General features: G+C 39.2%; 1 protein-coding gene across 12 annotated transcripts in view; it reads left to right on the top strand.

Moving 5' to 3' along the window:
* cacna1ab (calcium channel, voltage-dependent, P/Q type, alpha 1A subunit, b) overlaps positions 1-24,390 on the top strand; it is a gene marked incomplete at its 5' end in the record, with an annotated part of 93,529 nt that overhangs the window by 47,032 nt on the left and 22,107 nt on the right. For 4 of the 12 annotated variants that reach the window (XM_014022054.1, XM_014022050.1, XM_014022053.1 and 1 more), the window contains 6 exon segments: positions 11,285-11,390; positions 11,737-11,844; positions 15,383-15,486; positions 21,314-21,435; positions 21,784-21,919; positions 23,088-23,201. In XM_014022054.1, coding sequence (XP_013877508.1) covers positions 11,285-11,390; positions 11,737-11,844; positions 15,383-15,486; positions 21,314-21,435; positions 21,784-21,919; positions 23,088-23,201 — 690 coding nt within the window. 12 annotated transcript variants of the gene reach the window in all.

Below are 24,390 nucleotides of genomic sequence, written 5' to 3'. Positions count from 1 at the left end.
ACACACACACACACACACACACACAGAATATTTTTACTTTTTATTTTATTTTATTTTTTCAAGTACTACACACCTCTGGTGAACACACCTAAACAGTTTTGTCACACTCCAACTCATAAAAATGTAGGTATCAGTTTCTATTCACTGCTAGACTAAGATGGCCAAACCTGCTCTGTTTGTATCTCTTGAGTAAGAGAACAAAGGGAAAGGGGCAGGGTGTGTATGTGGTTTAGGGCAAATATTCAGGGGGGTCCTGTGTCCACCAGTTACCTCTAGTTGACCATCTGCACTGAGAGAAGTTCTTGAAAAAAATCCTGCTTACAGCATTGTCTACGACCTTTACAGTGAAGCTAATGAAACAAATAACATCAAGGGAAAAACTTCCAGGAGGCCTGCACATTTGTCCTTTGTTCTGTTATTTTTATGTTGTAATAATTAATTAAACATAAAAAAATCTACCTGCTTGTTTGTGGCCACAGAATGTTTCAAGTTTATTTATAAAGCGCCAAGTCACGACATACAGTACGTTGTCTCAGGGCACCGTGGTACTGTGTTTATGGTGTTCTAACACATTATCACTCCCAACTCGTCACGTATTGATGCTTTTCCAAGGTTCCCTTTGCGTCTTATTTTGATGTGATGAGTAACCCCTTTGGGTCAGTTATTGACACACTAGGCAATTCCAGGTTTCCTCAGCATCCGATTTTAACGTGTTGGGACACAAAACATTGGGGTATTTGAGTTGGGGTCTATGGTTAATATTGGGGATCAGGGTTTGTGGTTAATTTTTGGTAGTGAGGTCAGGGATAGGATGTCGAAGTCCAATATTAGGTAATTTTAGGGTTTGGGACACGTAGTTGATGTGAATTTCCTGCACTTTCTAAAAATAGTTACCGTATTTATTCAAGTATAATACTTAAAATTTAATCCATAAAATCGTGCACAAAGTTGGGGGGGTAGTACTATACTCGGATAAATATTTTTGCTGATGTATTTTAACTGAAATATCGACCTCATTCACAAAATACCTGAGTCCGGAAATGAAACCACGTCGTAAAAAGCGGTCGAAGCGATCTTAACTCTAAAGGGCTCGATACACGGGCAGCGACAAACTACAGCGATTAACGGCTGTCATCGCAGCCAGGGTGAAACCCGACACACGGGACGCGATAGCGATSGCAGCGTTGCGAATCGCGCTCTCAGGTCGCTTGTCTTCACAATATTTGATTGGTTCCTGACTCTGAAGGCGGGTGTGCATTACGGACGTGTAAACTAAACAAATCTTGCGATGCTAATGATATTGAAAAACAAACACACATCAAGATACAGTTTTATGAGGAAAAACTTACCATGAACTTCACCCTGGTGCCAATAAATTCCCACAAAGCTTTTTAGTAATCACTTGGTGAAAGTGTTAGCTAACGGCAGTGTGTAGCATACTCTCCTCTCATTGGTCAGTCAATGAAACCCTCGCTGATTGGTTGTACGCTATGCGACAGCGACAAAAGTTGAACATTTTTCAACTTTCATATGTCGCGTCGCAAGCTCGCGTGTGCACATCTACGTGTACGAGCGCGAAATTTCACATGCACTATTTTCGCCGGTCGCTTAGCTAGAGGAGGGCACGCGATTGTCGCCTCACCGCACAGGCTCCATAGGAAATGAATGGAGAGCGAGCGACGTCGCCTCCCGTGTGTCAAGCCCTTAACACTCCTTTGTGCCTCTGATAGTAACAGATCCAAGCAGGCAACATGATGTGAAAAAAAAAGAAAAAAGGCAGTCCTGCATCACGAATTGATATTAATGTGCGACTGGGCCGCTCCTGGAACAACAGTAAACACATGGTTGTAATGGCTGCCGTCTACCCGTGTTCTGTAAAAGTTAGTCTACCTGAAAAAAGTTTCCCCACCAGAGGGGGCGCTCACGAGACACAGAGGATGAGATTGTTGTTGAGTGGGATTCTGATGCCTTTATTACAGAGGAGGAATACCAGAAACTTTTAATGATACTGATGATGGTGAGCCTGATTTTGAAGGCTTTGATTCAGCTTCATCCAGACTTGTTAGAGCCACATAACTCTATCTGTTTGTTATGTGACACCAGTTAACAAATGAGCATTGATAGCTTTTGTTGTAGTTATACATTTGTTGTTGTGTACTTTTTAGTACATATGTTGTTAAAATAAAATTAAAAACTGATACAACAGTCAAATTATAATTTTACTGCAAAGGCTGAAAAATCCTGAAGTCCATATGAAATTAAATTTTTTATGCTTTTTTGGCTAAAAAATGAGGGGGACGTATATTACACTAATAAATATGGTCATTTTCAGAGATCAGGTTTGATGGTTAATTTTAGGTACTAGGGTGAGGGACAGGATGTCTAGAGTGAATAAAGATAATTTTAGGCTTTGGGATGGTTAATTTTTGTGCATTTTCTACACTTTCTGAAATTATGAAAATGGACTCCGCGCCAACTCATCAATAACTCACGTGAAGGGGTTAAAACCGGACACAGGGGGGAACCTTGGAAAAAGTGTCAATATGTGACGAGTTGGGAGTGAGAATGGGCTGGGTGTGCAGGTCTGCAATGACCAGATGAAAATGGAAAAGGCATCGTTTCCACCCACAACAGACACAGCTATTTTTTAGCTGTGAGATCAGTCATGTGATTGGCTGAATTAGTCTCAACAACTTTCAGTAATATTCCTTTTAATGATGCACCTTTTGCCACTTATGTTGTTGCTCCTGCAATAAAGGAAAGTATTTAAAATAAATTAGTTGTGGTCTATATAAAGTGGAAGAGCAATACTTACTCCTAGCTGTGCTCTTTCATAGATGAAGTAAAATGGTAACCCATTTTCATGACCTGCGCACCTCAAAATGAAGGTGGCAAAGATGTTTTTTTTCTTTTTTGTGTGTGATGTGGCGGCGCTTTAGCAGGGTATCACAGCCTTGAGTTTCAGAGCGATTTCTCGTGAACATCTGCAAGTGTAGATGTGTTCAGAGGCTCCTGGTGGACACCCAGGCTCAGTAACAGACTGCATTGATTTGTCACAGTGACTCACTCCGATCTTTGCAGCGGTGCTTTTCTTTGCCTGCAAGAAGCCCCGCTGCCAGTTCTATCCGAGTAAAACAAAAAAAAAGAAGTCCCAAATCCCCTTTTCACCTCGCATAGAACGGTGTTTTAACAATACTAACTTAACTTAACACCTCTTCTTCCAACCTCCCCCTTCCCTGCCTGATCCCTACCCTCCTTCCTTTCCCTCCTTAATTTAATGATATACTTGAGGGCACATAAGACACCCACTTGTTCTCTATCATTCTCTTTCTATATCTCCTTTTCTCTCGCCACAGCAACCACATATCCACAGTGACCAAAACAATAACCTTTGTGTATTTGTCCCCCCTCCCTTCCTCTTCTTTTGTCGGCCTCTTTTATTTCTCCTTATGTTTGACTCCCCCCGAACACACCTCTGTGCGTCTGTGTCCCTCACCCTTAACGCTCCCCATTTCCTCCCCTTCACTGTTTTTTTTTCTTTTGTTCATTTTCACGTCGTCTGTCTCTGTTTTGTTTGTTGTGTGTTGTCGCGCGGGTGACGGATGTGTGTTCCTGTGTGGTGTGTGCGTGCGTGCGTGCGTGTGTGTGTGTGTTTTGTGGCCACTCCAGCGGCCGGATCAGTTACACAGACATGTATCAGATGCTAAGACACATGTGTCCGCCGCTAGGCCTCGGGAAGAGGTGTCCCGCCCGGGTCGCCTATAAGGTAGACTCACACCCGTTCCCACCCCGCCTCACTTTACCCCTCCACCCTCCTCAGCCACCACCTCACTTCTCTCTCTCTCTCTCTCCCTCTCTCTATCTATCTATCTATCTATCTATCTACCTATCCTCACCTCAGTCTATCCTCTACTCTTGCCCCTTTCCACACCTCTCTACCATCCAAAACCTCCCCATCGCTGGGGAGGAGAAACTTCTCTCTCATCTGCTGAGACCTCACTCCTCACCCTCTCCCCTCTACACCTCCCTCCCCTCACCCCCCGTCCCTCTCACCTCCTCCCAGTGGTGTTCTCTTCATTGTCTGTCAGTGGTGGTTGTGGTGGTGGTGAGCGCTACTCTCTCTTCTTTCTCTCCGACCGCGGGGGATGAAGGGATGGGCTTTTGTCGTGCAGTCAAGTGAAGTGATAGTGGAGTGGTAGTGAGTCCTCTTTTTTTTCCTCCCGTCATGCCGCAGAAGTAGGGGAGCGCAGGAGGGTTTGCTAGTCCTTCTGCAATCTACACACATATCTGAAACCTGATTTTCTCAGCAAAATAGTCAGTGCAGCAAAAAAAAATTATAGCAATGGAGAATGTATTTGAAAATGTAGATCACAAGATCTTTTCTGTGCATAGCTCAAATAAATAGTTCAAATATTTTGAAGTAGGATTCTGTGGAAAAGGTATAAAACAATTGACCTTTTGTAGGTAGCTCTTTAAAGAGTCTCCGTTTGGAGAAGTAGCTTAATTTTGAAAAGTCAGATGAGATGATGGCTAGCCCAAGTGTGTTACGATTAAAGTAGAAGGCTGCCGTATTATAACATAAATGTAGAAGATCGAGTATATGCTGTTTTTATATCTTTACATTGTAGTCTTATTGCATCATACACTTACTCACGTATAAAATTATGAATTTTTGCAAACGCAAATAACACCAGCTGAAGCTAGCTGTGTCTGTAATGTGAAACTTATAGTAGTGTCAAGGTTTAAAAAATAGCATTTGCATAAACTGCTATATAATGTGTGAGACAGGAGTTGTTTTAAAATAGCACTTAACTTTGGTCTAGGCATTAGCTCGTCAATTTTGTCAGAATTAATCTATATTTCACCAAACTGAGGTCTTTCAAAGAACTATCTACTATGAACAGGTAAGGTATTAATTGTTCATAACTTTTCCACAAAATTTTACTTAAAAAGCTATGAACTATCTATCACTTCAGTGCAATAAATATAAATTAACCTTATTAACTACCAATTTAAAAACAATACAGTATAATATCCAAAAATGAAATATGGACACTAAAATAGAATCTAATTAGAAATGTATGAGCTTCAGGTTTGCAGAACACTTTATAAATAAAAATATAGGGTTATAAATGGTTCAGTGGGATTTTTGCACAATAAAAGGCTTTATTTAGCATTAGGAAGCATGGATTCTTAATGCAATAATCTCTAGTGTAAGCTCTGAGATTTGGCCAATAATAAAATTAGGTTTATATTAATTAAATGTTTTTCATTATATCGACACTATTCAACTCTTCGCTTGTGATGCAGTTACAGAAGGACCAGTAAATGTGTCTGTCTTTAGTTTCCTGCCTCCCTTATTACTGCGGGTGACGTCATAATGCATTTAAAAACACATGCACACAAACAGACAAATACCATCAAATAAGAAAAAAAATACATACATATGTATATATTGGCCAATGTAGATGATTTCCTTTTATATTCCAGATGATTTGTTCTTTATGATTTTTTTTTTACTTTTAGGATGTTTTGGTGATTTAGGCTTTTTGGAGCCTTTGACTGCCAGTTTACACATTTAGGTTAAGCTTTTTTTTAGCATTTACTGTCTGTCTTGTCTTCTTTTCATCTCTACTTAAATAATGTCCTGCTTTTTCTGTCAATTTATTTTCATAATTTTCTTTGTCATCCAGATTCACCAAAAACAGTATTTAAAATATTTTTCGAGTGCACTGATGCTCCAAAATGAACAGTTTGACTAATGATGTATGTAGAGCGAAGCCCTGATTTTTGCTGGGGTTATGTTCTTAGAGTACCGCGAATCATGAAAAAAAGAAAATATGGGATGTGGTCCAGAAGGCTGTTTCACAAAACTACGATGGCTGATTAAGCCTGGATTTTCCAGATATCCTGGCTGAATTAAGCCTCGATTCGGTTTCACAAAAGCAGCTACTACGGCTGTTTATCCAGCACAGCTGGCCTTCTCCAGACCAGGCTTAGTTAAACCTGGTGTCTTATCTGTTCAGTCAGTGGTCACTCTCATCAGAAATCACTGTGTTTGTCAGTGATTCTGTCTGTTATGGACTTTATCAGCCTGCATTAAAATATTGTTAATTAATTTTGACCTTCAGTCAAGTACTGTTATTATTTTAACATTCTGATGGTTGTCAAAAATTTGATAATTCTCCATGTGGGCACTGTTACTGTTCGATTGTGTTTCTGAATCCTGTTCTACGTTTGACAGAAAGGCCTTTAATAGACTATCACATGTGAGAGGATTTGAGAAATGACTGATGAAGCAATGTTGTGAATGAAGTCAAACCATACAAGTAGCTCTAAAAACATGTCGTCCTCTACAACAGCATGCCCATTTTTGAATGGCATTGTTGATGATGAAGCACTTATATTGAGAAAGGTTTTGAGACAGGAAAGAGTGTTTCAGCACAGGTCCAACCCGCTGGCTTTTCCTGACAATTACCTTCATGAGTGTAACAGTTTTTCTGGAGATGGCATCCTCTACCTGTGCAGACTGCTGGGTCCTAAAATTCATCCCTGCAACAAGCGGTCCATATCATGCTACAGAAATGTGTGATTATGTTGCATAGTTAGTAGTAGTGTGATGTACCGTGTGTGAAGGATAAGTTCCTGTGGGTGGGACAAAGTCAGTGACTGTCCATCTTGGATCCTTTCTAAAATAGTCCTCCCTTTATTTAAAACAAGGGCCAGCTCTTCTGCTGGTGTGAATTCTGGGGAAGATTGGCCACGCCCTGTGCCAGACACGTCTTTTTTTATGGCTAAAATAAAGTTTGGGATGAAATATGTGAGCAGGCACCTTCTAAGTCAGAGGTGCCCAAACATTTTTCCCGAGAGGGCCAAAATGAAAATCTGTTCATGGCTGTGGGCCAAATGCAGTAATATAATACATGAAATACAAATACTTTTAAGTAAAGTCCTTTATTTTTAACAATTAAGCTAGCAGCCTGTGCAATGGCCCTCTTTTGTTTTAGTCTGAGCACTTTGAGAAAGTCTGCCTTACGCTTAAGTAGCAAAGGCTCATGGGACATTTCATAAATTGATAAAATATGAGTTTTTGCGGCCTTATAAAGTGTGCAAATCTACATGTGGGGTTAAATCTGATCTAAATATCTCTTGTTGTTACTTCATGTTTCCTCTTTAATCCTAATACTTTATATATCAAAGATAAAGTCAGCACCATGAACAAAAACTACCTTCAGCCCTTTATATAGTCATTTGACCAATGGAAATCCTGTGTTTCTACATAGGGTGACAGGTTAAAACCTTGTAAGTTTGGCAACTGTTAGTGGGCCAAATCAAATGGCTTGGCGGGCCAGATTTGGCCCACGGGCCCCACTTTGGGCTGCTCTGTTCTAAGTCATCAGTACAAGTCATTTGTACATCGTAGTCGAGATTTTTTCCAGATACGCACCAGTCTGCAAATTGTTCTTATGTTTAATCTTGACCTGTTGCCAAGTTCTCTTTGGTCCATTCATGTTCATACTGTATACATATTGATAAGATGTGTAACAAAACAGAGTAACATGAATGAATCTGCTGTCAGATTCACACGTTACATTCTAGACTTCCACTGTTCATTTGTAAGTTAAAGTTATTATTTTTTTTACAATGTTTTCCATTAGGAGTAGTGGTTAAAAATGTTTATATTAGGTATGCAGGCGATCTTTGTTGCTTTTTTATAATAGCAGCAGTGTTTCCCTTCTTTATTATGATGTGCTTGATTTCCTCATAAGCCACTATCAAAAGATGTTGCTCATTTGGTGAGAAGTATGGCGCACGCATTGTATCACCCATTGAATCTGCTAATCTATGATCGATCTCATGGTCTTTTGTAGAATTATGTGGACGAGCATTTTTACTTACACCTGGCTTGACATAGCTGCACCTCTTCAGCCTGGTTTGGCCTTTGTGAAACGGATGAAGCCAAGACGAACCAACTTATGTCGAGCCTATTCATCACTTATCCTGGATTTTGAATTCTGCTTTTGTGAAACAGCCCTCAGAAGAGAGCATTGCAAACACCCCTGCATTTGGGGTGGCATCGTAATGCGATACGAACCAAACAAAAACATGCAGGAGCTAAAAAGTTAGCAGCTACACATCACATGGTACTATGTAAAAATGCTGTGTACCGGGCAGAGCGCAGGCACAGGACATGCATCCTATATTGTACTGTATTGTTGATTTTTTATGGAACTGAATATACATTAATATTTACATTACAAAGAAGTAATTTATTTTAATAATTTAGCTTGAAAATTCACGATAAATCTGAGGAACACCGCGAACCACTAGTAGTTAGACTCCATGAAAACATCTGCAAATACTGAGTCAGCAAACTGTGAAATGCAACTTTGCAGAGCTTCACTGTAGTGCCAATATGTTCAAACGAAAAGCAGATATTTCTGTTTGTACATTTTAAAGCTTGGCGGCACTTTTAGTTGAGCCAAGAATGATCTGAATGAAGATCAAACATTTACCACCAGCTTCTTGTCTGTAATAGTTTTTCTTCCTTTTTTATTTTATTTTAATTTATTTTTTTTTACAAATTTGAGTTATTAGATTATTCACATGTAGGAAGTGGCTTTATCTGATATTTTTCTAATATTATAAATAAGCTATGAAGGTTTTTTATGGTTAATATTTAGACACAGAAATACAAGCAATAATTTTGTTAATTCTTTATGATTCATTGAGACATCCGAGTAAAAAACGTATTTATCAGTTTCTGTAAATTTGACTGAATCTGGGTGTTTGTCCCTCAGATTGCTTTTTTATCTCTTTACCTTTTGCTACTTATTTGTTCGCATTTTCTGTTTCCAGCTTTCTTTCTTTTTTTTTTTTTTTTTTGGCTAGTATTTGTTGTTTCTTTTTTTCTGCCTAACAACTGTCTCACTCTTTCTGTCAATTTGTCCATCTCTAATTGTCTGCCAGCAAACATGATCCATTTTCATCCTCCATCATCCTGGCCATCCAAGCCCACACCTCTTCTTCACTCTGGCCTGTCTTCTAGTTTCTTTCCAGAACGGTCAGCTCGTTTCAACAGATGCCCTCATTACATGTTTCAGCCATTTTACTTTTTAATTATTTACTTGTACATGGGGTGGGGGTGGGGCGATTTAAGGGCCCTTTCATATCAGAAAGCAATATAGAATGAAAACGTGAACGTCTAAAACTTGTTATCCTCATGTTTGGGTGGAGTTTTTTTTTTTACTTGTTTTTTTAACTCTTTCTAAAAAGAGGAATTTGTAATAAGTGGTCATTGCCAAGGCACCTTGTTTCTTAAACTGACCTCTAAGCCTGTGTCAGTGTTGTTTTTAAGTCCTTGTCTTTCTCTCTTGTGGTGTTCTGTAATTTTCAGCCACTCCTTTTCTCTTCTTTCTCAACATACACACGGCTCTTTTCTCTGTTGACTCCAGATGACTCGTGTTTTAAAATCCTCCTATATTCTTTCACAATCCTCCTCTTCCCTCCTCATCATCACCCTTCCCTTTTTATCTGTAACCACATCTCATGACTGAGCTTAGATTGGCCTAGTTTAGCTAAACTAACTGCTGTCCCTATCATGTGCTCCCCTTTATGCACCCCATCCCCTGAACCTAGAGCACTATTACCACCAATTCTGGATGGTCCAACATTGTTTAAAATACAGAAAAAAAACACTTCAGTCATCTTTTTGATCTTCCTTTTTTCCCCTTCCTTTCAGGCAATGCCAAATCTCAAATCCTTTTTTAACTCTGACACCCACCTAAGACACTGCACCCGTTTAGCATTGAGAGAAATCTTCACATGAAATAAAGTACTATCATTGCTGTTCAATTTGGGATTGACCAAAAAAGCCATGAATATGAACATTTAAATGTAAAAAGTGTAGCCTAAAGTAGAAGTGCCAATCCTGTTGGATTAAGGATACTCTCTTTGCGCGGATGCACGGCTGCTTGTATTGTAACAGTGGGTTTTGAGGGAAGTTGATGGGCAGTGGGTTGGATGGGTGGGAGAAGTTGGGGCTTAGGTAACTGGGGTGAAGCGAAGGCATGCTGCATGCTTTCTCCGCGTTTGTGGGACTTTTTCGGGGTGTTGTTGAGTGTTGCATGCGAACCCTTGCCCCCTCTTTTTGTCGCATGGCTTCGGGTGACATCAAAGCTGCTGCCTGCCGAGCTTTGTGGATGTTGGCCGATGCCCTTCGCCTGCCACGCACTTGGCTTCGGGCATGCCCAACACTCGCACACACTCAGGAACACACGAGCATGCACACGAGCCTATACCGCCATGCCGTGCCTTCCATCGTGAGTGCCCAACGCTCATGTTCGTAGGTAAATCCGATGGATGTTAACTAGTCAGAATAGGTACGGCAAGCAACCCACACTGGCCCAGCTTGTTTTTTCCTATCTGCAGGTTCCTCCATCTGTTTTACCTGGCATAGATATGTGAAGACAGGGAACCTCCTTGCTGGTAGGGGGAGCTCAATAGCAAGTGCCTTGGTTAAATAAAACCATAGTTGTCTCCTGAAAACAAATAGCAGAATTACACCAGTGATACTGTTATTGCTCCTCAGTCAACTGATTTTTGTCCCCTTAGGACTCCAATTAAGTTCTCTTAATTGCAGTCTGTGAAAGTAATTGTGTGTTAGTGGGCAGGGAGAGATGCTGGGCGGGACTTGGGGCGTTGGTGTATGTCAACTGTCATATACATATGTATATAAATCTATATGTGTGTAACAACAAAAATGTGTAAATGCGCACAAGCATTCACACATATAGGGAACATGGGCACAGGTTGGGTCGGATGCCGTTTTGGCTCTTGATTGTTCTTTCTTGTGGTTTTTCAGCTCTCACAGTTGCTTAGCAGCATTGGATAGTTGTGCTGTCTCATAGAGTATCACTGGAAAAACAGGAGACACGTCAAAGCAAGTGCCCTTGCACTTGCGACTACATAATAAACACAGCTACGTAGCAGAGTTAATGCACCAGAGTTCAACGATGACATTTGCTTATACTCATATTAATTCGAAGACATGTAAAAAAAATAATTTACAGGCTTAAAACTGAGTTGGTCTGGCCTCGAGAAGCAAAATTATAATGAAAAAGGGATAAATCTTGTCCAATCGTAACTGGCAGTTTGTCTATGGAGCTCTCTCAACTCGGTCCCCAGCCCCTCCCCCATTCCCCTCCCAGAAAGCTCAGGCACACCCAACATTAGCGAGGGCACCTCCCTTTCTCATCCTCTCATCCTGACTGGCTCTCCACAGAGGCTGCTTCGCATGGATCTGCCAGTTGCAGATGACAACACGGTGCACTTTAACTCCACCCTCATGGCTCTGATCAGGACAGCACTCGATATAAAGATTGCCAAGGGTAAGATGTAAAAAAAAAACGCTGATTTAGCTTTTTTGAATATGTATCAAATAATGATTCTGACACCCTAATGTCTTTATTTTTTCTTCCTTAAAGCATGTTTCAGCTCATTGTACCACTTCCTGTCAGTTGAGACTCTAACAAATGATTTTATTTGCTTTGGGTGAATGTGTATGTGTGTGAATGGGTGTACACGTTTATTTTGTAATTTTTGTGACACTGTTCTTTTATTATGTATCCCCTGGCTTTGGGTTTCTCTGCGTTGGTTGTTTTCATGTATTCGACCTTGCATATTTGGTGTGTGTGTGTGTGTGGGTGTGATTGTTCTGGGTCGTGGGCAACCCAGGCGGTGCAGACAAGCACCAGATGGATGCAGAGCTGAGAAAGGAGATGATGGCCATCTGGCCTAATTTATCGCAGAAGACTCTGGACCTGCTGGTTACTCCGCACAAGGGTAAGTTGCAGGGCAACAGATCATAGCAGACATAGTGGTGTGTATGTGTGTCCGATCACCAACTCACCAAGAGGACAGCTTCTTCCAGTCAGTGTCATTCACTGCTTTGCATCTCCTGATCAGACAATTCAGCATAAACACTTTACACTACACATTCATGCATTCAACCAATAACATTTTGTGGCTTTTATCTTTTCAACATTGTGCAATCTGGAGTAAAACGAAGTGAAATGAGAGCTGCAGAACTCACTTAGTTCTTACTTAACTTTGCAGCATTGTCACTTATTCAAAGTTTATGTCGTTAAGTATATCTGTCCCAAATCAAGATCAAAAATACTTTCTGGCTGGATATAAGAGTGCAAGACTTCATTAGAAAGACAGTTTATCCATTGTGCCCTTTGCCAGTATTCAGTTATTCTGCAAATATTGCATTACAGTTTCCGCTTTGTTATCCTTTTAACATAAAGCTGTAATGGCAGAAACGGACTTGGTGTCATTTTGAGGGAACGTAGGGGTTCTGGAGGAGGGTGTTGTGTTGAAAATAGCTGGAAAATCACCATAATGGGTGTGAAAAGGAGGGTTACATTCATTTTTCAATTTTCTAACTTTAGACGAGTGTTTAAAAAAATAAAAATCACGGCGCATCGGAAGCAAAATCTAAAATCAAGAATTTCATATTTTCTGTCTAATAGAAATAAGTGTTAAAGGGGCAATATTATGTGTTTCTCAGGCATACATTTAAATACTATACCATAATAAAGTATCTGTCACCTTTAGTTGATATTAAAATGCTGTTTTTTATGTTTAAATAGAAATTAAATTTATCTTCTCATCACTTCATCTTCTAAACGACTTGAAATTGGCTTCTGTCTCTTTAAGAACCACCTTCCGTTTCTGTCTCGCGGGGGGTGGGCTGCTATGATGCAGTTTACTTGGCATCTGAAAATACATTTCCTCAAAAGGTATTTTGAATCTGAAAAGAGCTTCACTGAATAAGACGTAGTGGAGCTCAGCAGACAGTTAAGTTTCACTTTCAATTTCACCCGAGAGCCTGCAGGAGTCATGGGCGGGGTGTGTGGGGAGGAGGGAGGGGGTGCGCTCTGCCATGAGGAAGTTCGACTTAAAGACACGTCCCAGCGGTGTTTCTGGTCCCAAAAGGCGTTTCTGGTCCCCGCCTGTCGTTTTGCTCCTCAGCATGGCTTCCTAAAAACGCTGCAGGATTTCTCAAACATGCATGAATGAGTCAAAGCAAGGCTTTGGGCATGTTTTTTATGAGAATTTAACGTTATAACATGATATAAAACTCAAAAAAGTTTATTTTACATGATATTGCCCCTTTAAATGTCTCTGATCTTCCTTGTACCTGTCGAGATCCAGGGGTAGCTGACAGAAGAGGTGTACTTGATTAAAAAGTTGATTTGTCAATGGTTAATTCAATTTACCTGGGAGTTATAGTTATGAAAGAGTTTAGAGCCTTTCTCTATTTTTGTGCAAATGTGCAAAATAGTCCTCCCACAGGGTAATGTCATTGTTTACACACACACATACCCACACCATGATCTCTCCATCCACTCACTAAGTGCTGATATCAGGGGGTGCCAACTATAGAAGATCCTCTATAGAAGTCTTTTCACTACAGGAAGAATTTAGAAGAGAATAAACTTGAAAACTGTACCTCTGCTGTTATGTTTACATGAATGGCATGAATTAAAATAAATTTCAAGTAAATCTGTTGCTTTACTGAAATAAGCCAAACACAAGTTTGCTGCTATAATATAAAGTATGTTAATAGTAATAATGCATGTTTTGCATTAATATTAAGCAGTTTGGCTAAATGCATGGCTAAAGACATGAAAAGAAAATGTAGAATCAGCTCGACAAAGGCAGACTTATAGCCATGCCACTTTGAAAAGGGGGGGCCATGTGTACAATTTAAAACTTGGTCACAACAACAAGATGTTTAAAATCGAAACACAGCTCAATTATTTTCTTATTTTAGATGGGGTTCCATCTAAACTTTGGTAATATATGACCAGAGTTTTTAGAAAATATTGAGCTCCTGTTTTCCAGGAATCATTTGTGTCAGCGTTTCTTAGTGAGATGGCTAATTAGTCTTCACCTTTGAGGAAAAGTTTGAATTATGTTAAGACTGTGAAGTAGTGAGGAAATGCTGAATGAGTTCAATATCTGCCTGTGAAAAGACTACAAGCCTTATTGTGATAATAAGTCTATGTTGTTGTGTAATCGTGTTGTTGCATGCCAGCAATGTTAGACAGCTGTTACTAGCTTTTAAAGCAACAAATACATATTATTGTTAGCCTCCATTTACAGTGTAATAAATCCCTTTTATAGGCTATGAAATAGATTTTAGGAACCCAGTGTTATCTCTTCAGAAACTCCAGAAAAGGAATAAACTCTTCGTACAAATTGGTTACAGTTAAAAATGAAGTTTATGGCTAAATTAAACATTTTAACATCTTGAATTTAAGATTTTGATGTGCTGAGTTTACGCTAAAGGGATAGTGCAGGTTCTTTTGGAAGTAGGTTGTGTCCAGTACTTCTGAGACGCAAGTATCTTACCTGCAGTGAAACGTTTGAGTTAGGGTTAGCAAACAGAGAGCAGAAAAGAGATTTGTTAGCAACATGTGCAGTTATCCAGTCTATTTTTTGAAACCAGATCATAGAAAAACTTTGGTTTTGCTACTTTTCCTTTTGCTGGATTTGAATATTCTTTGGTTTATCTGCCTCCAACCTTCTAGTTTTTCCTTTTAAATAATCCACCTCATTTATAAGTTATAATTTTGCTCACCATCATACTAAGTCTACACAAAATCACATCCACTCACGCTCAAAGCACATTATTTTTAATCCACCCTCACTGGCGAAAGCCTGTGGCTTTGGGCGGAGCCTAGACTGAACAAAATTAGCCCCAATGAGCAGAAAACCGAGGGGGCGGGACAAGACATCTGTCAATCATTTTGTGTCAAGAAAGACATTAAATGAACGAGGTTGTAAAAAGTTAATCCTTTGGAAAGACTCTGGGATTTTCTCAAGACCGTTTGGCACCAGTTTTATTGTACGTTCCACAAAACGTGATGCAGTTTTTTGTTTTTTGTGATGATAAGGTATTTTACCGTTTTTATTGTAAACACAAGGGAGAGTTTAGCTCTACTATATCAGCTGTTCTTGAATATGGATCAGTTGTTTGATTTTTCATAAACATGTTTTTTATTTATTTATTTATTTATTTATTTATTTATTTATTTATTTATTTATTTATTTATTTGTTTATTTTGGTACTTCCATCTTCTTCCAGATGCTTTTATTTTTTAAAAAAAGGTCTTATGTTTCAACAAAGGTTAAAATAAATACTGAGTTCAGTGAAACACAGCTGTCTCGATTGCTGGTGTGTTCTGCATGCCGTTGTGTATTTCTCTGTGTTTTTGTGTCTTGTTCCCCACTCCCAACTCGCCCCACATGGCTCAGGGTCCCATCTCACTCGGGTCTAATCTTCCAGGGTAACTTGTCATTTTCTCAGCAGCCACAGACTTGACGGTGGGCAAAATCTACGCCGCTATGATGATCATGGAATACTACCGACAGAGCAAGACAAAAAAGATGCAGGCCCTGCGAGAGGAACAGGTAGACTCCGTCCCCAGCATCCGGGGGAAATCCCTGAAATGCACCGAGGTTTTTGGTTTTCTACTTCACTCCCCAGCAACCTTTTAAGGACACTTCGTCGACTTAGCTCTCCTGACCGAATCGTGCATTTTGTCTGCTAAATACTGATTACAGACACATGCAACCCTTACTTTGCTTTCAGTAGATGCTTTATTCTTTTCAGCATGCACCCTGATCATCTTCTAAGTACCTTGTTTCTCCGTCAACCAGTGTTTTTTACAATCCGTACTAAAGTTGTTTTATATTTCTTTGAATTTGTTGAAGTGGCGGGGGGGGGGGGGGTGTTCTGAAAGTTTCACTGCCTTTTTTTATTTAGTTTTTGCTCCCAATGTTTACGCCAACATAGATGATACCACATTGCCTCACCATTTGTTTATTGTCCGTGCTTCTCCCCGCCTGTCGATGAATGCCTGCGTGATGCACTCGCTCCCACCCTCTCTCCATTTTCTGTCCACGCTGTGGATGTGTGGAAACATCTCTTTACATGTAATGCCTCCTGATTTCACACAAGTCCATGAAAATTTTTCAATAAATCTTCTCATCATTGACTTGAATTCATTTCTAAAGTGGGAATGAAGCATTTTTCATATTGGCTTTCATGTACTGAGTTTGTGAATTCAGAATGCATTGATATGTTGCTGAATGGAACTTGTGCCTGTGATCTGAACACAAACTCTCTCAAAATCAACATTAGTCTCCAGCTTGTGTAGGTTTTGTTTTTTGTTGGGACGGCTGTGGCGGAGTGGTTAGGGGAGTCGTCCTGGAACCGGAAGGTCACTGGATCGATCCCCCGTCCAGCCGTCTCAGTCGTTGTGTCCTTGGGCAAGACACTTCACCCACCTTGCCTACTGATGGTGGTCAGAGGGTCCGGTGGCGCCGGTGCATGGCAGCCCCACCTCTGTCAGTGTCCCCCAGGGCAGCTGTGGCTACAGTGTAGTTTGCCATCATCAGTGTGTGAATGTGAGTGTGAATGGGTGAATGTCTGTTAGTGTAAAGCGCTTTGGGGTCCAGAGGGACTTGAAAAGCGCTCTATAAGTTCAGTCCATTTACCATTTACCATTTTTCCCTCCATCTGCACATCATCTCACTTAACCTATGTCCTGTTTTTCACCATTTTTAATTACCTTTTTAAAAAATGAATCCACCCAAACCAACATATCATTGATTTAAAAGACAATGGGCCTCATGCAAGAACATGTTCGTATTCTTATCCTAAATTTCTCTTACTTTTGTTCATATGCAAGGTTCATACGAACATGCCACGTCAGATTCAACAAACTCTTCTATCTTCAGGAAAAGTGTGTAAATGAGCTACGTAAACTGATGAATGTGTATCAGGTGCTCGTGCACGGGGAAAGGAGATTTGCATAATTACCACCCCAAAAACACCATATAAGGCTACATTTCCTGCCTCACATACCAGGAAGTGTCCATTCATAAATGACATCGCAAAGTAAAAAAGAAGAACTTTGAGTTCAGAGATTGAAGTTCTGCTCTCAGAGATCCAGAAAAAAGAAATGTAATTTTTTGCAGCGTCAGACCTGCTAAAGCCAAGGAATGAAATGACGACAACTGCTGTTAATGTTGTGTCTCCTGTGGGTCGTTACAGTCACAGAAATAACAATCTAAATCATATTCATCTCTCTCTAGTCCAGCTCTAGTTCTTCTTTGGTCAAATATTTTTAATTTAAGTGTCAGATGTGGTTCTGAAAAAAAGCATTTTAGAATGTCTCCAAACTTCAATCAATGCATAATTTAAGTTGGTTTTTAGTTTGTGATCTTCATATTAATATTGGAGTGTTATACAACAGCATTAATAGCAAATTTAATTTAATCAGTTTATGTCATTAGTTCCATTTAAAATCTAATTCCAATTCAAACAGAATAGCCTCTTGTCAAGATAATTATAGAGTGTGATTTATTTTCAACTCAAAATATCTTCAAACTAGTGAAATATAAAGTTATTAATGAGAAAAACCCGTCTGGATAACAGCAGACTGACTGCTCGTAAAATATACAACAGGTCTGGACCACTCGTGAATTTTGTTCGTATCTGAAAAAAATCTTAGAATACGAGAAAATTGGTGAATGCCACAAATTCTCCTAAATCACTCGTACACACAACTTAAGAACAAATCTGTGCGTACGAACAGTTCTTGCATGAGGCCCGATGTTTGCGTCTAAAAATTTGGTATTTTTGCCTTTGAGTCAATCAACTGTATGTTTTTTTTTAAGTGTAGTCTTTTAAAAAGTTCATAAGGTTCATCCCAGATCAGTCTGAGAAGTTCTCCCCTCTCATTTGGAGTCATTTGAGTTGACAAATCAGCTCCTCCTGCAAGTCTAAGCTATTTATGAAATACAAGTCACAAAGACAGAAAGAAGTTCACAGAAAAACACTATATCTTTATAGCAAGTATTTTAGGTTCAAAAAATGGAAAAGTTTAACTTTAATGTGGAAAAGGAACTGATTGAGGTAACTGGTTGATGATAAAAGTATGCTAATAAAACCAGTAAAAGTATTCATTTTTACGTTATCAAACTGACAACAAATATAATTTAGTTTCCAATTGTAATTTATCTATTTGAAGTACGTTGCAGAAAAGAAAACAAGACTAGCGATGTTTTGCCAGAATATCTGATCTTGGAAGTTACTGTTGTTGTTTTTTTTCCCTAGTTTATATAAAAATGCATTTTTAAACAAGTACAGGCAAAAAGACATTTTTATGTAAAGTTAAAGAACTGAGAATGGATTCTTTACTCTTTCATTTGTTCTACTTGTCTTATTTTACCTTAATTTTTTTTTCTTTCAATGCGTCCTTCATTCCAAATCACTTGTCTTCTTTAATATTTGTTCTTTTTGCATGTCAAGAAAAAAAAAGATTTTCTTCTGTGTCTTCTGTTTGTCGGTTTGTTTGAAGTGAGCAGTTTGTTATACTGGTCTCCCTATCCCATCTCTTCTTTTCTGTTAGTCTCTGTCCTTTGAGGAGGAGGTAAAACCTTCACCCACTACTACAACTCAAACCCATTCTCTCCTTTCATTGTGCCTCCGAATGTTTGTGGGGTGTATTTGTGGTATATTAGGTGTACACTCCAGTCACCGGTAGCTTCCTGTGTCACTCCTGAACCAAAAATTAAAATCTAGCTCTCCTCTTAAACTTCATTTATTAGAGCTGTTTTGGTGTTACATTATTATGTTTCATCCACAATCTTTTCTGTAAGTTTATCCCGTGAATTTAGCAGGATTGATCTGTGGATAAGCCAGGCGGATAAAAAGAAACTTTTCCTGATAACTAAACTGCATATTTGACTTTATATACTTGTGCTTTGATAGATTTTTGAGTTTAGTTCAGGGGTGTCAAACTCATTTTCACCAACAGTCACTTGAGCATTTTGTTGCCCTCAGAAGGCCAATTTTAGTTAATTTCAAGTCTTTAGTTAGTTAACTTTGACGTTTCATCTTTAACTTACTGACTAAACATGAAATGTCACGTTCCTCATCTCATTGCTCCAACTGAGCACTGCTAACAAACAATAACTGAGCTCTACATGGTGTTTCCTGCATAGAATCAGTGTTGAAACACATCCTCTTGTAATCACTGAAAAGTACTACGTGTACAACTAACTAAATGTGAAATGAACAGGACAGAAGTGCTATTAAAAGTAAAGAATCTCTGTTAAGTTGGGGTGAGTAGTTTCTGTCTTGAGTTCTGAACTCACACTTTTCACCAGTCCCAATTCCCAGTTCTGTGCAGCAAAACTAGCTGGCAAAAATGCAACGAAATGGAAAACTCAGTGACTTTTGCCCAGAACTGGCTACTTTTGAGCCCTGTGCACCTCCACCTAGCTGTGGGATGCTGTCATTTTGTGGATAAAATACCAAATTTGGGGGCTGTACTTTATGGTCAGTGCTGGCTTTAAAGCAGCACACGTTTATTTTAAGAGATTAATACAAATTTGAAGCTCTCGCAGGCCGCATAAAATGTTGTGGTGGGCTGCATTTTTCCAGCAGGCCTTGAGTTTGACACGTTTAGTTTAAATGAAGTAAAGTTCCATTTGACTGTATCTAGGATGTGTTGCATTTTAGCTACAGTCAGCTATTCAGTCTACAATCAAAAGTCTGTTATTTTTATCAGTCCACACTGTAGTCAAGTGAGCTACCTGTCTAACAGGATAAACTGACTCGTCGAGGAGGACAGTCTATGACTTTGTTTTTGAAGAGGTCTCACATCCTCTCTGGTCCACAGTTTTTCCACTGCGAGGTGATAAGTCACAGATTCCAGTTCTGTAAAGATGCTTTGGCATCTCTAAGCTCTAACAAGTCTGATGGAAGCAGAGGTTTCTTTGTGGCACAGTTAGTTCAGAATCAGAAATTTTGCCTTCAACCTAATGACGTTACTCAAAAAGTTTGGCTAATGACAGATGACTGTATTTCCCAGTATGTGTTTTTGAGTAAAAGGTATGGGGTGCCGTTTGTAAAGTTACACAGTCAAAAATCACCCCCAACATTTTTGTTTTATTTAGCCTTTTATAAGAAAAAAAGAACAGATTTAATTTTCAAAATCTGTTTTTCGCGGCACGGTGGCTCAGTTGGTAGAGCTGATGCCTCTCAGCAAGAAGGTCACCGGTTCAAATCCCGGTCCGGGGACCTTTCTGGGTAGAGTTTGCATGTTCTCTCCGTGCATGCGTGAGTTCTCTCCGGGTACTCCGGCTTCCTCCCACAGACCAAAAACATGGCTGTTAGGTTAATTGATAACTCTAAAATTGTCCCTAGGTGTGAGTGAGAGAGTGAATGGTTGTTTGTCTCGTTTGTCTCTATGTGTGGCCCTGTGATGGACTTGCGACCTGTCCAGGGTGTACCCCGCCCCTCGCACTGTGACTGCTGGATATGGGCACCAGTGACCCACGCGACCCTGAAAAGGAAGAAGCGTGTACAGAAAATGGATGGATGGATGTTTTTCGCCATATGATTCATACATTAAATGTCATAGTTTATAAACTAAATATTTAACTTACAAATTAAACATTTAGTTAATAAGCTAAATATTTAACTTGTGACTTAAATATTTCGTTTTGAGCTAAATATTTAGGTAGCAAGCTAAATATTTAATTTGCAACCTAAATATTTAACTAGCTAGCTAAATATTTAACTTAAATATTTAGGTGGCTAGATAAATATATTTTGCAACCTAAATATTTAGGTAGCTAAATACTTACAAATATTTAATTTGTAAGTTAATATGTAGTTTATAAACTATGACATTTGTAAATATATGAATCATATGGTGAAAAACTGTCTTTGAAAAAGAAATCTGTTTTTTTTTCTTATAAAAGGCTAAATAAAACAAAAATATTGGTGGTAATTTTTGACTGTGTAACTTTACAAATGGCACCCCATAAAAATGTCTGTTTACTTCATTATTTTATCTATCTAACGGTGTGTTGCGACATATGAATTAGGAAACAATTTTACCTCAAATTCATAAAGGTAGAAGTTCTACTCTGACACAGATCTGAGATCAACTCTCTCCTTGAACATAAAGCAAAGTATTGCAAATGAAAATGCATCGAAGAGTTGTCAGTGACTTCCTAAACACTGGTTCAGTGTGGCTTGAAGGATCCAGATCAGTGGTCCGGCTGAGAACTTTGCCTCAGACATCCACAGCCATGTGCTTGCTGATGGCGCCCCTGTGTGGGTGCATGCCGCGAGAGCATCCTGTGTTTGTGTCCTGTGTCTCCCCCCGAGTGTGCCTGATGCAAGCCTGCAGGCCATGTCATGTATCTCACACAGAACCGAACGCCATTAATGTTTCAGCGCATGGAGGCGCCCTCTGAAGGAGGGGGCACCGACGGCCAGGGGGGCCAGAGCCAAAATGGCCTCCCCAACACCCAGCTGGACAACATCAACAGCATGTGAGTAGAGTGAAGGACGGCAGGGATCTAAAATGCTCTGCACTTAAATGAGCAAATCAAAATAAAGTCGCATATAATCACACATGTACACAATGGCTTCCACAACTTTTACACATAATTTTCAGCAAGAACATTTGATTGTTGGTTTATAAATGATATGACATTAAGCTGTACTAAAACCAGTAGATTATTATTTTTAAAGCTGCAAAATGATGATGTTGCCCATTAAAGTGTAATGTTATCCAGTTTACTGATTATTTATTATTACTCCATAATAATAAGGCAAATCTTTGCAGTTAATTTGGTGTGTGTGTGGTTTATTTATTTATTTATTTATTTTTTTGCCAGACCTCCTGAAGGTGGCATGACTGAGAGCCAATCGTGGATGACGGCCAAGGCCCAGGAAATGTTCCAAAAGACGGGCAACTGGAGCCCGGACCGAGCGTATCCTGATGATCTTCATGAAAACCGCCACAACCCTCAGGTATGACCAGTCTAAGCACGCTGTCATCCTCTTACCACATCCATCTTAGTCCAAGTGTTTCTGGTTTAACAAATGGGTCTGAAGATACAGTTTGGAGAGGCAGGAGACTTCTAAGAAACCCTGCGGTTGCAACACATTCATTGTGTATGTGTGTACATGTACATACTGTTTATAACAAAAAGGAAAACACATAAAAGAGTTTTAAGAGCTAAAATTAATGACAAAATAAAAGTGCTTTTTTTTGGTTCCACGGGCATTTTTTTAAATCTGTGATTTCCTGTCAAACATCATAGTTTTCAGTTTCATTGTTGTGTAGAAACATAAAAACAATTATATCCTTCACACACTTCATCAGTTCTCTGACCTTCTCAGCAAACTTCAATAATTCATAGAGGAGTTTCCACTTTTGTGTCCAAACGTTGTCATTTTTACACCTGACTACAGATCTCTCCTTTTTATTTCATCATCTTCCTGCTCAAAGTCTGTTTCCATTATTTCTATAACCTTATCATTCCCCTGTTTTTCATCCACCCTGTTAACTACTCAACCTTTTTTTTTTGTTGGTTTTGATTTTGGACTTGATGGATCCGTTTTGTGATGCGCACCTGTTCCCTCTTCACTACCCCTTTCTTACTTTCACTTGTCTGTTGGGACGCCCCAACTCCCCCAGAGCTTTATCTCGGTTGGAAATTCAATGTCACGTGCAGGAAGATGAAATTTGGTTTTTGCCTTAAAAAAAGGCTTAAATTTGAAAAATCTCTGCCCCAGATTTTAAATCATTAGCTTAGCTGCTTTTAACTTGAAAGGTATCCGTGTAGTGAATGTTTTTTTTTACTTAAATTCGGATTATTTAATGTCAAATTTTAATCTGATCTGATTAATACAGAGCTTAGCTCAATACTTTACACATTTATAATGTTTAATTTAGTTTTTAATCAAACAAACCTAGCAACAGCCAATTTATCCAGCTATCTGTTGCATAAATGATGATAGAATCCCTATTTTTTTTACTACTTTTCTTATAGAAAGAAAATAAGAAGTAGGTTTGTTTATAGTTGCTTACATTTTATGGCCCTCCCTTGGTTGGTCAGCGACCTCACGGCATGTTCGTGTCCACTCCCTCAGAAGACAGTGGTCACGCCCCTCCCCCTCTCATTGTGTTTTGCAGACTGTAGAGATGAGGGAGATGGGGCGGGACGGGTACTCCGACACTGAGCCCTATCACCCAGTGGATGGGCATGGGCGGACCCTTTCCATGCCCCGCCTCTCGGCAGACAACCAAGTGAGCACATTCATCCCACCATCGTCATCACTATCACCTGTCACCTTCATCCATCTCTGTCACCATCATGCCTGTTAGTTGGCAACAGTTGAAGTGAATCCACAAAGTACTTCTTTCTCAATTAAGAAGACATGAAGCTATATATCTATATGAAGCCTAAATTTAAAAAAGTTTCTATTTTGGTTTTTTTTATAAAACAGCTAGTATAACCTCATCTACTCTATGTTATTATTTGACAAAATAATATCAGTTTATGTTTTAGGAATTTAATGTGACAGTGATTAAACTAACAAAGGCATTTAACTGCTTGCCGATTAAACCTTTTTTATTTGTCTTTTGCCATCTGAAGGGTAAATGTAGTTTAGGATGAACCATATCTGATGAAGACTTGTAAATTCACTTCCTGCTGCCTGGTCACTATTCATCTTCCTCTTTCATCCTCCTTTCAACACCAAGGGCTTGATCTACTGAGGTCCCAAATTAAAATGACACAGCATGGTGTGAGTGATCACTAAGACTGCGTTTGCAAATTACAGGTGCAAAAGTGGTGTGGACCACCCTAATTAAATAAGGATTTTCCTACTGTCTTGTGCACCATGGAGAGTTTGGGAGAGTGGCTGTTGGTGAAGGAGGCAAATGACAAGAAAATGCAGTGTTATAAGGAGTTTTTTCCAAAGCAGATACGGCATGGTTTCTGTTTGTGACTGGCTCCTAATACTGTTTTTATTCCTGACACTCCAAACACGTTGGCACATGCACGGAATATTCTCTCTCATCTTTAATAACCTATTCCTAATTCTCACCACAATAACCGCAATGTTGTGTCAATTTGCACCTGCCTTGCAAACGTGCAAAGTGTAAATGCAAAACAGCAACTGCAAACAGTTTCAAGTAGGGCTGCAACTAACGATTATTTTAATAATCGATTAATCTGTTGTTTATTTTTTCGATTAATCGGCCAAATCATTAAAACGCTTAATTACCTGAATATGAGTAGATATAAATTAAGTTAACTTCTTAAGGATGCAAGTTATTGATAATGAATTAATCTAAAGTTGATTTATCTCATAGATTGATTAACAATTAATTAATAAGCAGCCATTTAAAAAAAACAGAGTTTTCTCAGTAGGATGTAGGAGAAATACACGTTTTTTTCAGTCAGTATTTAATACAGCTGGCAAAATAAATA

This window comes from Austrofundulus limnaeus, unplaced genomic scaffold (assembly GCF_001266775.1).
Source record: "Austrofundulus limnaeus strain Quisiro unplaced genomic scaffold, Austrofundulus_limnaeus-1.0 Scaffold316, whole genome shotgun sequence".
Taxonomy (NCBI): domain Eukaryota; kingdom Metazoa; phylum Chordata; class Actinopteri; order Cyprinodontiformes; family Rivulidae; genus Austrofundulus; species Austrofundulus limnaeus.
Note: the sequence above shows the minus strand (reverse complement) of the source record. Positions and strands in the feature narration are given on the sequence as shown.